The sequence below is a fragment of the Channa argus genome, chromosome 1, assembly GCF_033026475.1.
Source record: "Channa argus isolate prfri chromosome 1, Channa argus male v1.0, whole genome shotgun sequence".
NCBI classification, from domain to species: Eukaryota; Metazoa; Chordata; class Actinopteri; order Anabantiformes; family Channidae; genus Channa; species Channa argus.
The window spans coordinates 23,978,044-23,992,223 of NC_090197.1; the positions used below are offsets into that span (position 1 = coordinate 23,978,044).

Consider the following 14,180-nt stretch of genomic DNA (forward strand, 5'->3'; position numbering starts at 1 on the left):
CATATTATCTACTTTATGTAATTTGTGTCTGCCATGTTGTGGAAAGCAGCGCCATGTTCTCAGCTATAAAATGACAACGTGTAGTTTTCTTTCTGCTTTTTACTTCTGCTTCAACCATTTTTTAGTAGAGTAACTTGTGCTTTTAGGGTCATTGTTTTGCTACATGATCCACTTTCTGTTGAGCGTCAGTTCTCAGATGATTACCTTGACAGTTTCCTGTAAAATTTGCTTATACAACTCAGAATTTATAGCTCCATCAATGACGGCAAACAATCCTGGCCTACAGACAGCAAAGCAGGCCCAAATCAACCACCAGGTTTCACAGATGTTCTTATGCGAAAGATACATGGGCATTCACCACATTTGTTCAATGCCCTCCTGATGGTGGACTTCTGGACTAATAGATGCATTGTCCTTGGTGTGATTTTTGTTGGCCGACCACTCCCGTGAAGGGTAACAGTTCACCATTTGGTAAATATTCATCATTTGTACATGAGCTGTCTGAGAGACGTCCATTGACTGACAGAGAAATTGTTTTGTAACCTAACCATGCATGGTTTAGCATTACCAACTCTTCACGGTAATGTCCTTTGTTGGAGCCATGACAAACTTCTACAAACCTGCGTTATCAGACTCCGATAGTAAAGACGGCAATTGCTTTATCTTTAAATAAGGCAGGGCCTCCAGTACTCACACCTGATTTGCAATGTATTAATGGGAATATGTGACTAATTTCCATTTGAAATTAATTGTTCATACACTTTTGCCACACAAAAATATTTGTGATTGGACAATTTATAGGGTTTTATCTTAGTAAATACAACACTTTGTCTTGTTTAATTGGATTCTGTATCCATGCATTCATCCATCAATCTATAAGTTATACAGTACTTAGGCAGAAATAGAGAAAACTGTAAAGGGTTTACAAACATTCAAGTACCAGTGAATACCTCATAACTCATACATATTTATTTGCTATTTCTGTAGTGCAATACCTGGAGTACATATTGTATATAAAGTTATTACCATTGTTGGTCTGCCTGAGTAATTTGTTTACATTATAATATGTAATAGTAGTGTACAAAGTAATGCTGAATTATAATAAACTAATGCTTTTTAAAAATGTACAGTAAGAAAATTTATATAGGGATATATAAAGAAAGTCAATTAAAACAATGTATTTCTAAAATGTTTAAATGCAGTAGTAATGTATTTACATAAGGTCAAACTGTTTGCATCAAATATTTACGCCTAGAAAAATGACTTCCTTTACCAAATACATCAGTTTACATATGTAGCTATATGAACAGAAATATCTATGTGTGCAAAAGTAGAAAACCTGTAGAAAATACAAATGAGGAAAAACACCTGAGAACGTGGAGAGGATAACCACAAGTTTAGAGAAGATATATATATATATATATATATATATATATATTTTTTTTTTTTTCTTTTTTTTTCTTTAATTAGGGTGAACTGAGATCTTCATCTACGTTGTTTTCGTTGTTGGCATGTGGTTCCAATCCCTGGTATTTAACGATCGGCCTGCTTCTCATTTTATCAGCGGCTGCCCAGAGAAAACATGTTGTGCCTATTTGGAGTCTCCTTCATTATTTTAAGGTTGGGAGATGCAGGTTTGGTTTGAGTGATATATAACAAGAGTTGCCTTTCCTTACTTTTCCAATAAATGTGTGACTTTAAAATAACCTCATATGCAAAAGCCTATCTATATTTGTTCTAGATGTTGACTTACTGGGATTAACCCAGCCACACAAAATGTACTTTGCAAGCCAAAACGCTGATTTATTTAAAACTGTAAGCTAAACTAACAGATGGATTAAGTCACAGTTGAGTGAAGACTGCGGTTTGAACAAAGGCCATGTTCTGACCAGTGTTAATTATACGCATGACCAAAAACAGCAAAACTCAGACTGAGATACAAGCAAAAAAAAAACGATGAATATGCTGAACGAGGAAACAAATGAATATGCTAAACAGATGTTATGTAAACCTGTTTGTTAAAAGGAAAGCCTGAAGTGACTCACCAGTCTTGATGTAGACAGTGGCACCCTTGGGTGAAGACAGCTTTGGCACTGATCAGAGGTGTCTGCCAAAGAGCCTGGAGGCCCAGAAGAAAGGCCTCTAATGGGGGAGTCTGGTCCCAGTGGGGACACAGAGACATGACAACTGGAAGGGGAGAGGGAGGAGGGGGGACCTGGAGACTGTTGAGGCCTAAGCGACAGGCTGTGAGGTGGAGATGGCTCCCTTTGTGGAGTAAGGGACTGAGCAGTAGGAGAATGATGGTCTCTGGCAAACACTGATGAAGCACTGAGGTGCCTGCGGCTAAACAAGGCACTCTTAGCACTGGTCGAGCTCTTTTGGCTAGAATCCTTGCAAGTCGGTGGGAAGGATCGACTGGATTCAGGCTTCATCAGATGACCTCGTGGTTGGGGTTTCTCAGTGTCAGAGTAGGTAGCATGAGGATTTTCAATCACTTTGGACCTGTGGCTTTCATCACAGCTACTATCCTTATCCTTCGTGTTGATATCTGCATCATCTCCACTTTTTCCTGGATCAGAGTACTGATGTTCTTTATCTTTAACTGGGTGCACAGCTGGATCTTTACACACTTCTAGGATAGGAGAAAGACACGTTTCAAGACATTTTGCTTGTTTTTTTTATTTTCTCCAGTTCCTTTACTCGACTAATTAACTCAAGTTTCAAGTTAAATCAGTTAAATATCCATTGCACTGGGAAAAAAATGAGCGGTCTTCTGCAACACATATAGTACAACTGATTCCTTCCTAAACTGGCCAATTTTATATTCCATGTGAAGCATTTAATTATGGTAGAAACACTTGAAATGTTTCCAACAATGTCAATGTATAGCAAATAAAGGCTCTCTAGTCAATCATCACAAATAGAGTACATTTCTTTTCTAGGTGTAAAGTCCCTTGTTTTCTATCTCAAACCCTCGCCCATGTATGTTCCATCAAACCTGCACAAACAAATTATGCAAGTTGACCATTCATCAATTTAAAGTCTTCCAAAACAAAATCTTGACAGCACACTTCTGATAATGTACATTATTTTTCTACTTTGAATTTTTAATCCATGGTGGGTTTATCATTTTAAAACCTTCTTAGCACCTAGAAAAGTGAGTTTTATTTTCTCATTATATAGTAAGGATATAGCTGTGACTCAATTCAGGGGCTACCTATGTATTCTTTAAAAGCTGAGACCTTCATAGGCTGCAAAGGCTGAACAGAAATCAGATGAACTGATCTACAGAGGATTCCCTATTTGCATCACCAGTTGTTCCAAGTTGGATGCAAGCAGCTGAATGGCTGCGCTATAGGCTAGCCAACCTAGTGGGTGGCGATAACTAATGCCACACAACTTAAAATATTTCATGAAAACTTGAGGTTTTGATGCCCTTACTGTAAGTTATTTCAACATTGTTCTCATATTGCTCTGTTGGAGAATTCTTTGTACAGTGAAATGAAGAAGGAAATCAGTGAAATCTGCCATATTTGAAAAAGCCTTCAAAATGAGCAATGCAAACTCTTCATTGCTGAGACACAGTCTTCAAATGGAGCCTTTAAAGTGGGTGACCACTTTATTGAGACAGTCTGTGACAGGGGTATTTAAAACTGGAATCCAGGTACCACCGTCCTGCTTGTTGCCCTTTGTTTCATGTTTGTTTCATTTCTGCTTTTGTCTCTTAGCCTCCTGTCACTAACTGGTCAATAAATTAAAATAGAAATTATTAGTGGGAGAGCTGTAAGCACAGCTCTCATAAGTGTGAGAGCTGTAAGCACAGCTCTCACACTTATGAGATCCTTTTCTTTATTATTATTATTATTTCGCCGTTTTTCGGTCACTATCTCCTCCTAGACGGTTTGTCGTAGAAACTTCGTTCCACTTCCTAAACGTAGGTCTCTTTTAGGAGATCTATGCTATTACTTTTCTCATTAATAACTTTTATACTTTTTATTATATTTCACTTTTTATGAACTTTTTTTCCCATAGAAAATGAATGGAAGGCACTTAAAATTTCCCTTCAACTTGCCACTTTTCATCTGCCTCTTGTGTCGTCATACTTTGGAGTAGAAACTTCATTTAAACTTTATACGGGTCTAGTCCCTTTCAACTTTTTCTGGGTGGATCAGCTTCTTTCTATCTTTTATACTTTTTGAATAATCGCAGTTTTAGTTTTAGGCAACTTTTGGAGCTTTTTCAACTTTTCCATTAGTGTGTATTGCGGAATGTTGGAGCAGCTAGAGTGGGTGACATCACACGCACTCTAACTTTTCAGCTTCCACTTTTAGCAACTTTTTTCCTTCTTTTCCTTCTTTCCTTCAGTCAACTTTAATCTTACATAAACAAACTATACATCAGAATGTAGGTATTTTTGTCTTCTTTCAGTAAATGTAACTCTCATAGTGACAGGACTGACGGTTCTTTCTCCAAGTGTCCAGAAGCAGAGAGAGTGCCGTCAAAACTCCCATTGGAGCCCATTATAACAGAGGTTCTTAAATTCTAATCAAATCACAAACGGGGGGCTGTTTTAAAATCGCCACCACGCCTTCATTTTATGGAGTATCTTCAAATAAAGTACATCAGTGTGTTCATTGAAGCCTTTTGTCACTCACAGTTTTTGAATTGTTTCGATAGGACTAATACTTTTTCATATTTTGAGCATTTTGCGAGGCATAGTCTCAGTACTTTTCCAGCCTGCCTTTGCATTTGGCTCACATGACTCAGCAGGCAGGCAGCAGTCATTGTCATGGTAACGGACACAGCTGCATGACGTCATGTAATCAGCCTCAGAGCTGTGTCCACACACTTTACCTGAGTTTTTCTCCCTCAACAGACACAGTGGAGACACACACAGACACACACCCTCACAGACAGGAAATACCCTTTCAAAATAAAAGCCTTCCATAATACTTTATCCACTTTTTAGCATTTAAATGCTAAAATGACTTTGTGGTGAAGTTTCCCTACACACACACCCTCACAGATAGGAAACACACTTTCAAAATAAAAGCCTTTCATAATATTTTATCCACTTTTTAGCATTTAAATGCTAAAATGACTTTGTGGTGAAGTTTCCCTACACACACACACCCTCACAGACAGGAAACACACTTTCAAAATAAAAGCCTTTTATCATTCTTATTTTAATTATTTAGCATTTAAATGCTAAAATGAGTTTGTTTTGAAGTCTCCCTACAGTGGACACACAAACTACCACACAGACACAGACAGGAAACACACTTTCAAATTAAAAGCTCTTTTCAACTTTTTTTTCTCAACAGTTTTTCAGCATTAAAATGGTTCCTTCATTTCTAAGTAGTTACTTCTAGCTTTTTTCTTTACACTTTAATAGCAACTTTTTTACTTTGCTTCTTTTTTTGTTTCTTTTAACTTTGGGAATATTTACCTTTTCCTTTGTTTCTTACTACTTCTTTCCACTTTTGTTAATCAAGTTGTTGCTTTTTCACTTCTTCCTTTACACTTTTAATAGCAACTTTTTTACTTTGCTTCTTTCTTTGTTTCTTTTAACTTTGGGAATATTTACCTTTTCCTTTGTTTCTTACTACTTCTTTCAACTTTTGTTAATCAAGTTGTTGCTTTTTCACTTCTTACTTTTTTCTTTACACTTTCAATAGCAACTTTTTACTTTGCTTCTTTTTCTGTTTCGTTACACTTTAAATATCAACTTTTTACTTATTTACTTCCTCCATTGTTACTTTCTACTTTTTTTTTCTTTTCTGAATTCAACTTTTCTTGGGATTTTGGATTTTTTCCTTTTATTGTCATCTTCTTTCTTTCTCTTTTTGTTCGTATTTATCTCTCTTCAGCGTTTGCGGCTTTGAACGTGCAAACGCCTCTGCTCTCAGCAGCTTCTGAGCGGTCGGCCTCTACCGGGCGACTTAACAGCTCTCCCACGTAATTTCCTTGGAAATTGCCTTTTCTAGTTAATTCTGATAGCTTCCACGGCTTTTGACACATTTCTTTGGGATCCTAGATCCAGACTTTTGAGGTGATCATTATGGCTAAAAGTTGATCTAAACATCAACTAACTGTAACAAAAAACAAGTTAATAGATTAACTTAAACACAGGAACATAAACATTAAATGACTTTGTTTTATTGCTCTTTAAAGAGCAATCAGCAATGAAAAGGATTCATTTAAGAATGTGCAATGCAGAAATAGTACAGGCACCATCCAAGTAGTATAAGAATTAATTAGCAATCACTACACCTTCACCTATGTCATCCTGGTAACAGTGCGTTTCTTTTCCATGAGATTTAGCTGTCCAGTGTTCTGTGAGGCTTCCTGTACATCAAATGACAAGTTTAGCTCACACTGGATGCACAGTGAACACAGACATTAAAAAGATTATTAATTTGTTTTCATTTTATTTCCTTACCTTTGGCTGGGAAAGTGACATTGCAGTGTTTGCAGTTCGTGGATTCTGTGGAGTAATGGGTGCACTTGTGCAATTCACTGGTGTCTTTAAAGTGGCTTTCGCAGTCTTCGCATTGGCACCATTTTGCATCTCCACCGTGCACCATGCCATGTTCCTCGCTTGATCTGTAGGTGTAAGGAGAGCAAGAGGTTTGAGTTCTCTGTCATCCCTCAGGATGATAGTGACAATAAATATGAGTGTAACTGGGGTTGACAGACAGGCTACATGCCCTTTAGCACCTGTAAGCTACATTTAAGTGCCTGTATTTATCCAGAGTAAGTATGCTATCTGTTTTGCTACACAGTGAGCTCACACTGTGTCAGCTGGGCCTGGGGTCCACCCTTCCATGTACACTGAGGGTCTCTCTGAAAGGCACCCACTTCAGCTTCAACAGAGCAGCTTTCATAAGTCAAAACCAGACCCCACCTCCCACTGCTTCAAAACCCCATCACAGCTCACACCACCACTGAGTCCAAACATGGGGGGAGCCTGTGATATGGCCCAAGTTGCAGGGTTTGCTATAGCTAGCCAGTACAAACATTTCAGAGAGGGAGGGAAACCCATGCCCAGACCAGCTGCTGCTCCAAATAAGCATGAAAAAACAGGGGGAAATTAAAACACTTTCCTATGCCAAACAACAGCGCTGATTATAATCAACTGTTTTTTCTTCTATTTTCACTACAGGCTTCCACAGATATCATAAACGATGGCTTTTACGGTCTTGAAAAATGTTTACAGTAAATTAATTTAAGAAACCCACTTTGCTGTCACCTTACTCTATAAATCATCTATGTTCACAGGTTTTTTTTATGCAAGACCCATTCACACAAGGTTTTGAGTTACCTTTCCTTCCCTTAGTGGTGGGCGATATCTCAATTGTTCTGTGATGTAGTAAATGACTATATCGCAAACATGAAGTATAAACTGTCATTTGATTATTAAAGCTGCCGGCATGAGACTTGCTTTGGTCTTTGCTTCTTTTCCTATTGCAGACTCCTGCTCTTAAAATCCCAGAAGTGTTCAATTTTGAAACATTACATCTCCACTTCAGAGCCTATTCCGGTAACGCTGTGCCACTGTCAATCCACATTCCACTTGTTTTACATATGACATTGCTGCTTAAATTATTGTCTGATGTGTTTTATACAAGGTGGATGAGACAATAAGGAGAGAAGGTCACGGTGCTACATTATAAAAGTAACCTGTAAGATTAGCAAAAAAAGAAATAAAAAACTGTTACCCTTTTTTTAAAAATCATGTAAAGTAGTAATGTTTTTAGTCTCAAGCATCTAAATGTAGGTCTAAGCCATTATTGATTTTTATTCATTTAAATTCAATTCAACTTTATTAATATAGTGCCAATTCACAAGACAGTAATCTCAAGGCACTTTACAGAATAAAGTCAACACTAAAAGATGTATAGAGAAAACCCAAGAGCTGTTAACAATTTGCTGTTGTTAATAAATTATAATGAATATAAACAAAGATGTTTTAATCCAAACATATATCCCAGGGACTATTAGAATCATTATATTGTTGTGACTGTATGCATTAAGTTAAGTTAAAATGAGCATTTATGAAATGCTATACATTTATAAATTGTTTTACAGGAGATTTTTGTTTGTTTTGCAATATAGCCTGAAAACATCATGATATTATTCATAGGACATATCACCCAGCCCTAACGTCCCCGATGTCAGCAACAAAAACATCTACCTTTCCGTCTCAGTTTTGTTTCTCAGACAGACTTAACAGGCGGGGAAGAAGAAAGCAAGCAGGCGTGAGGATGACTCACTCTTTTAGGAAGGCTGTGATGAGCGTCAACATGAGTCACAACAGGGATCTGTTCACAGACACACTCCCAAACCAAAAAGAGACACACAGATGGCACCTCTCTGCACTCCCCTGCAGTATTTATTTCAAATTGGTTTGAAAGTACTGAGCATGTCGGGCTTACCCTGGTTGCAAATTAATTTGAGAAAACGTGTGCGTTTTTCAGTTAAGACAAACATGAAGTGTCCTTTTACAAATGCCTTTGAACATCAAAGCTTTTAAAATTTTGTTCTGGGTTGTGTCTACAGAAACATGGCGCCACACAGTAAAGAATTGCCAGTGACAGTATAATACCTATATATCGGCAGCCCTTAAGGGATCATTTAGTATTTCAATAATATTCTCAATGCCTTAGTGTTCTTTAAAACTTCATAGATGATTATAGACACAGTCTTTTCAAAATCTTAAACTGGCTTCTCATAATAACATCTAATATTTTGCAGAGGAATTTAGGTGGCAAAATAGCCACAGGACTGGCTAAGAGTTGGAGATGTGTTATATTGTCAAGTAATTTTGGCAAATTACTGTGAGCTATAGTGACAAGTTTATGATTAGAGGGCATCTACAGTATACAAGAGGTGTTTTTAGATTATTGCAAAAAGTCAATATCCCAAAGGTGCTATTCAGAAAGGTGAACCTCTACACAAATATAGGAAGTCAGTACTATGAGAGAGTCAGTGAGAATAACCACTCTTATTGGCTGTTTAGCTCACCAAATTAGTGCGTGAGAAGAAAAATGGAAGTAACAAAAGCAAGCAAATGACAGTCAAAAAGGCACACATTGCTCAATCTTTATGTTCATCTCAACTGAACATTGCAATACAAGAATATTTTTACAAGATGGCCAACTGTTCGGCTGATTGTATATCATAAAATAGTTTAGCTTGTATATCTGCAGTCCTATGTTCCAATTTACTCATTTCGTTGACAAATACAAGCTGTGTCCATGGGCTGCATCCTTTGAAAGGCTGCATTTAAAGACCACTTGTGTTACAGCTGTCCCATTTCAAAAAAATCCATCAAACGCTGCAGACAAACGTAGCTTACTTTGTCCTAGCAGCGACCTGGCAATAAAGGCTCCAACAGGTAGAACCCAAAATTTCCCACATTGGTGGCATTACATTAAATTGGTGGCTAGCTTTCTACCTAACCACTCTGCAAGCAAACCAACGGGCCTAATTCCTCCGATTTTTATAAAAGAAGTTATATGACGTTAATGAAGTTAATCGCATCCCTCCGGGAGAAACCAATGACATGAATAGACCAGTTCAGCCTTCGCAATGTACAGAGGCAACATGCCACTGAAGACCGCATAGTCCATTGTACGTAGCTGTGTCTCAATGTAGGGGCTGTATTCTTCAGACTACTGCCACCTACTGACATAAAAATGAATTTCCTCTCATGCAGGCACAGAACATACAGTATGTGCTAGTTATCTATTTGCTGCAGGCTTTGCAATGTGTTCACGTGACCTCTTTTGGTCCACTTTGGTAAAAGTAACATAAGTCATGTTGGGCTGCGAGTTAATATTTTAATTGTTATTACAGAACAACACACACACACACACACACACACCTACAGTATGCTCCAACAATTAATCCATTGATAAACTCAGAAGAAAACATCAAATATCCAGTTTTCCGACAGAATTTTCCCCTTCACCGACTATACATTGTTTTAATAGTTAGTCAATTAATTGATCTATCAATTGACAATATTAATCTGCAACTAATTAGATAATAGATCATTGTTTAGGTCATTTTTTAAGTAGAAATGCAAAATATTTCTTAGTTCCACATTCTCCAATCTGATTATTTGCGGGTTTTTTTTGTTTGTTTTTCCTTTACTTGTGTATTTTTTGTATAAACTAATATACAAAAAATACAACTATATAATACAAAAAAATAATACAAAATATGTACCAATCTTTTCTTAAACATTCAGCAAATTTGTAGTTTCCAGCACTTATCCTTTAGAGTTTGTCTGTTTTCATTCCATACAGTGGGATCCCTTTTAATGACTAATGTAATATTGATATATGTTCTACCCATTGGTGTCAATGTCAGAGAATGAAACATGCTTTTGCTCCATGTGAATGGTTGTAATGGTTGGTGTAAATTAATCTCTGCAGGAGCAGAGGAAGTTTAGTATTTTTCTGGCTTCAGCCCCTCAACAGACGGGCTCTGTGCGTGCAGACAGCAAACCCTTGGCCTCAACAACATGTTGGACAGACAACAGTAGGGCTGGGCGGCATGACCAAAAATATTACCACATCATATTTTTTCAAAATGATCGATAGAGATAACTTAGTAATGAACAGCACACATTTAATAAAATTAACTAAAAAATAAAACACATTCTACATGTTTATTAAACATGTGAAGTACCACGGAATGTAATGTGTTGACACCTTTCACCTTTCACCGTTCAAGAAGTATATACAATTTCATACTAAATTCTACATTCATCAAATAGTTCAGTTGTAAACACATATTTATGAAAGAATAAATTACAGTTTATAGTTGATACTCTACACAACCCACATACCATTATAATGCTATTGCTTTGTAGAAGGCAAAGCAAGCATGACGGAGCCATAGCAGCATCCCTAGGGGTCTGTGTGTGTTTACATTGAAACCATTCAGGTAAAAGGTCAGAGTGTAGGTCACTGCACATTTAGGCTTAAAGCCTAATACACAATCACTGTGGCTACACACATTGATCGCAGGAAAATATACTTGAAGTGCAATAAGCTTTGGGCTGCTTCACTTGCTCACAGCTAGAATGATTAAAATGTTAGTGTACAATAGAGACAAAATGCATTCAGTATACACACAAGTGGACAGCACTGATTTGAAATCATTATGTCAATGACTTTCAATACAACTGAAAACATTTTTTTTTTCATGGTTTTGTTTTTGTGTATACACTTTATTAATCCCATGTGGAAATTGTTGTGGACAGCTGCTCTTGTTCAAGGCCACAATATGTGGCCAGAAGGAACCAATGACCCTGGTGATTTGTGGATTGCAAAAAAACTGCTGTTGGGGTTTGAACTATTACACAAGAGCCTTGTTTGTTTGTTAGGCTGCTAGTCTCACATAACATTTAAGCTATAGTGCACCACGTTAACTCTTGGTCATTTTGATTGAGTGTGGGAATCTTTAGCGTGTACACTGGCAAAAAAAGGTTTGTAAACACCTACACTTTCATTTATTTCTATCTACTATCTTTTGTTGTCTTGTAAATTGATCAAAAAAGACAAAAACATAAAATACAATTCATTTTTAAGCATATTTGAGCACAAAATAATGGTCAAATTAAATTTGCATGTTAAATTTTACTTACATGAAAAAGACTGATCCCAGAGTATTCTAGCAGCTACCACTGAAACCTTTTCTTCCAATTTGCCAACTCTATGTTTTTTTAGCAACTTTGCTTATGATGCTAGCTGAACTGAGTCTCCAACACACAGTGTATGTGCACACCTGTTTCTCTCTTGTTTTATTGAATGATGCAGCCAAATCAGGAGCAGTAAGGCATCTGTTTCTCACAGGACACTCGTAAGTTTATGCTGTCTTAGGCAACATTTGGTCCGTCCACTGCATCTTCTGTCCTGTTTGGATCCAGTTGCAGCATGTTACTGGAGACTATAGTGTACACCTTTAAAGAAATCTTTCTTAGCTATATCTCATAGAATATAAACTTATTTTCTTAAAACAAGTATAGAGTTATTGAGATAAAAGGAGATAATGAGTTTCTAAAAAACTGTTTTTGTTTGGCCATTTTCATTTCTAATTTACAATGAAACCTACACTCCACTCTCCCAGTGTAGGAAGAGACAAAAAATAAATCCTATTATTGGTTTACTGGACATAAACTTGTCTTAAGACCAACACTGGAACAAGAACAAGACACTTGGACAAGAGATTAGAGCAGGGAACTGCTTGGATTGACTACAAGAAATTTTATGACTCACACATGGATCCTGGAATGCTTAGAACTATACAAGATCAACAGGACTCTAAGAGCCTGCATTGAGAACTCAATGATTAAGTGAAAAATATCCCTAAAGGCCAACTTCAAGCGAATTGCGCAAGTCAACATCAAGTGTGGCATATACCAAGGAGATGCTCTGTCCTCGCTTGTTGTTCTGCATAGGCCTGAACCTCCTCAGCCAGATCATCACCAAGAGTGGTTACGGATATCGACTACAGAATGGAGAACCCATGAGCCACCTCCTCTACATAGATGATATGAAGCTGTATGCCAGGGGTGAACAAGACATAAACTCCCTGATTCATACCACCATTGGACTGGATAAGTGGTGTCGGGTGGTGTGTTTGCGTGTGTGTGTCTGTCTGTAGATCTCTCTCTCTCTCTTTCTATATATATATCTATATCTATATCTATATCTATATACACACACACACACACACACACTAAATTGCCAAAAGTATTCGCTCACCTGCCTTTAGACCCATATGAACTTTAGTGACATCCTATTCTTAATCCATAGGGTTTAATATGACGTCGGCCCACCCTTTCCAGCTATAACAGCTTCAACTCTTCTGGGAAGGCTTTCCACGAGGTTTAGCAGTGTGTTTATGAAATACATAATACACAGTGCTCGCAGTCTTCGCTGTAATTCATCCCAAAGGTGTTCTATCGGGTTGAGGTCAGTCAAGTTCTTCCACACCAAACTCACTCATCTATGTCTTAATGGACCTTGCTTTGTGCACCTGAATTCATTTATTTGGATGGGTGAGCGAATACTTTTGGCAATATAGAGTATATCTATCTATCTATCTATAGCCAGTTGAATCTCTTTATTCCAAGTGCCAAATGCTTGATAATGAGTGCATGTTTTGTTAACAGAACCCTAAAGCCAAATTTATTTTTTACCTTTATTTTATTTTTATTTTTATTTTTATTTATTTAGGATATATACAATTTTTGGTCTTAAAAGGTCCGTAATATAATCTAGGGTGAATTTCTGAGACAATATGTCATAAAAAAATTGTTATTGTCACAGGCCTACTCATCAGCTTATCATTGTATTAATTCTTTACAATTAGAGATCATTTTATCACATAATCCTAGACACCATTACCGAAACATGCAACACTATATGATAAAAGAGTACAATTATAAGTAAAGATGTACATAAATATAAAAATGTTATTATAGACCTGTCAACAGTGAAAATGTTCCTAGCACATTTCTTATATAGCATAAAGTGTCGAGCTTTCAGAGGGTCATACTCACCGGTTATCGGAAAGACAAACTTTGTGAGATTGTTTATACCTGGAGCATGACACGACTTTCGTGACCTCTCTCTTTATCCCGTCCTGATCTTTTGTGTTAGACTTGCTGTCATCTGCTGAATGCTGTCCTTTCCTTATTCCATCATGGTCTCTGAAGTATGACAGGCTGTTGTATACCTACACCCGAAAGAGACATGGGCAAATTCACCAACTCTGCTCCAACAAGCCCATGGAGACAAAAATTGGGAATTTTCATTGAATGGTGGGTTATAGCATGTGTTAAAACAGATTTGTTTTTTTAATTGTTTTTCTCGTAAATGCAAGATGACCTTTGCATAAACTTTTTCAATCTATTCAACAAAGGATGAAATAGAAGTGCTTGTTGTACTACTGTGACAAGAATGTTAAATGGCCAGGGAAACCTCTGAATATTTGAAGCATAATTTTTCACATTCTTGAAATTAATAGTATTTTTAACACTCCCTATACAGATACTAAAAAATAGAAACAGATAAAAAATGACTGTATGACTGTGCCAACCACTAAATGGAGCAACCAATATTTGAAGAAGAAGATGGGAATTGTTGAATATATGAAAA

The 14,180-nt window shown here is 37.0% G+C and overlaps 1 protein-coding gene across 10 annotated transcripts in view; it reads right to left on the minus strand.

The window, feature by feature from the left end:
- The window catches only part of hivep3a (HIVEP zinc finger 3a), a 48,246-nt gene that overhangs the window by 3,075 nt on the left and 30,991 nt on the right, over nt 1–14,180 (minus strand). For 8 of the 10 annotated variants that reach the window (XM_067508604.1, XM_067508576.1, XM_067508629.1 and 5 more), the window contains 4 exons: nt 13,583–13,758; nt 6,443–6,606; nt 6,274–6,348; nt 2,046–2,632 (listed from right to left, as the gene is read on the minus strand). In XM_067508604.1, the coding sequence (XP_067364705.1) occupies nt 2,046–2,632; nt 6,274–6,348; nt 6,443–6,606; nt 13,583–13,758 (1,002 nt within the window). The remainder of the gene's footprint in view (nt 1–2,045; nt 2,633–6,273; nt 6,349–6,442; nt 6,607–13,582; nt 13,759–14,180) is intronic. The other 2 variants (XM_067508638.1, XM_067508648.1) reach the window with 2 other exon arrangements.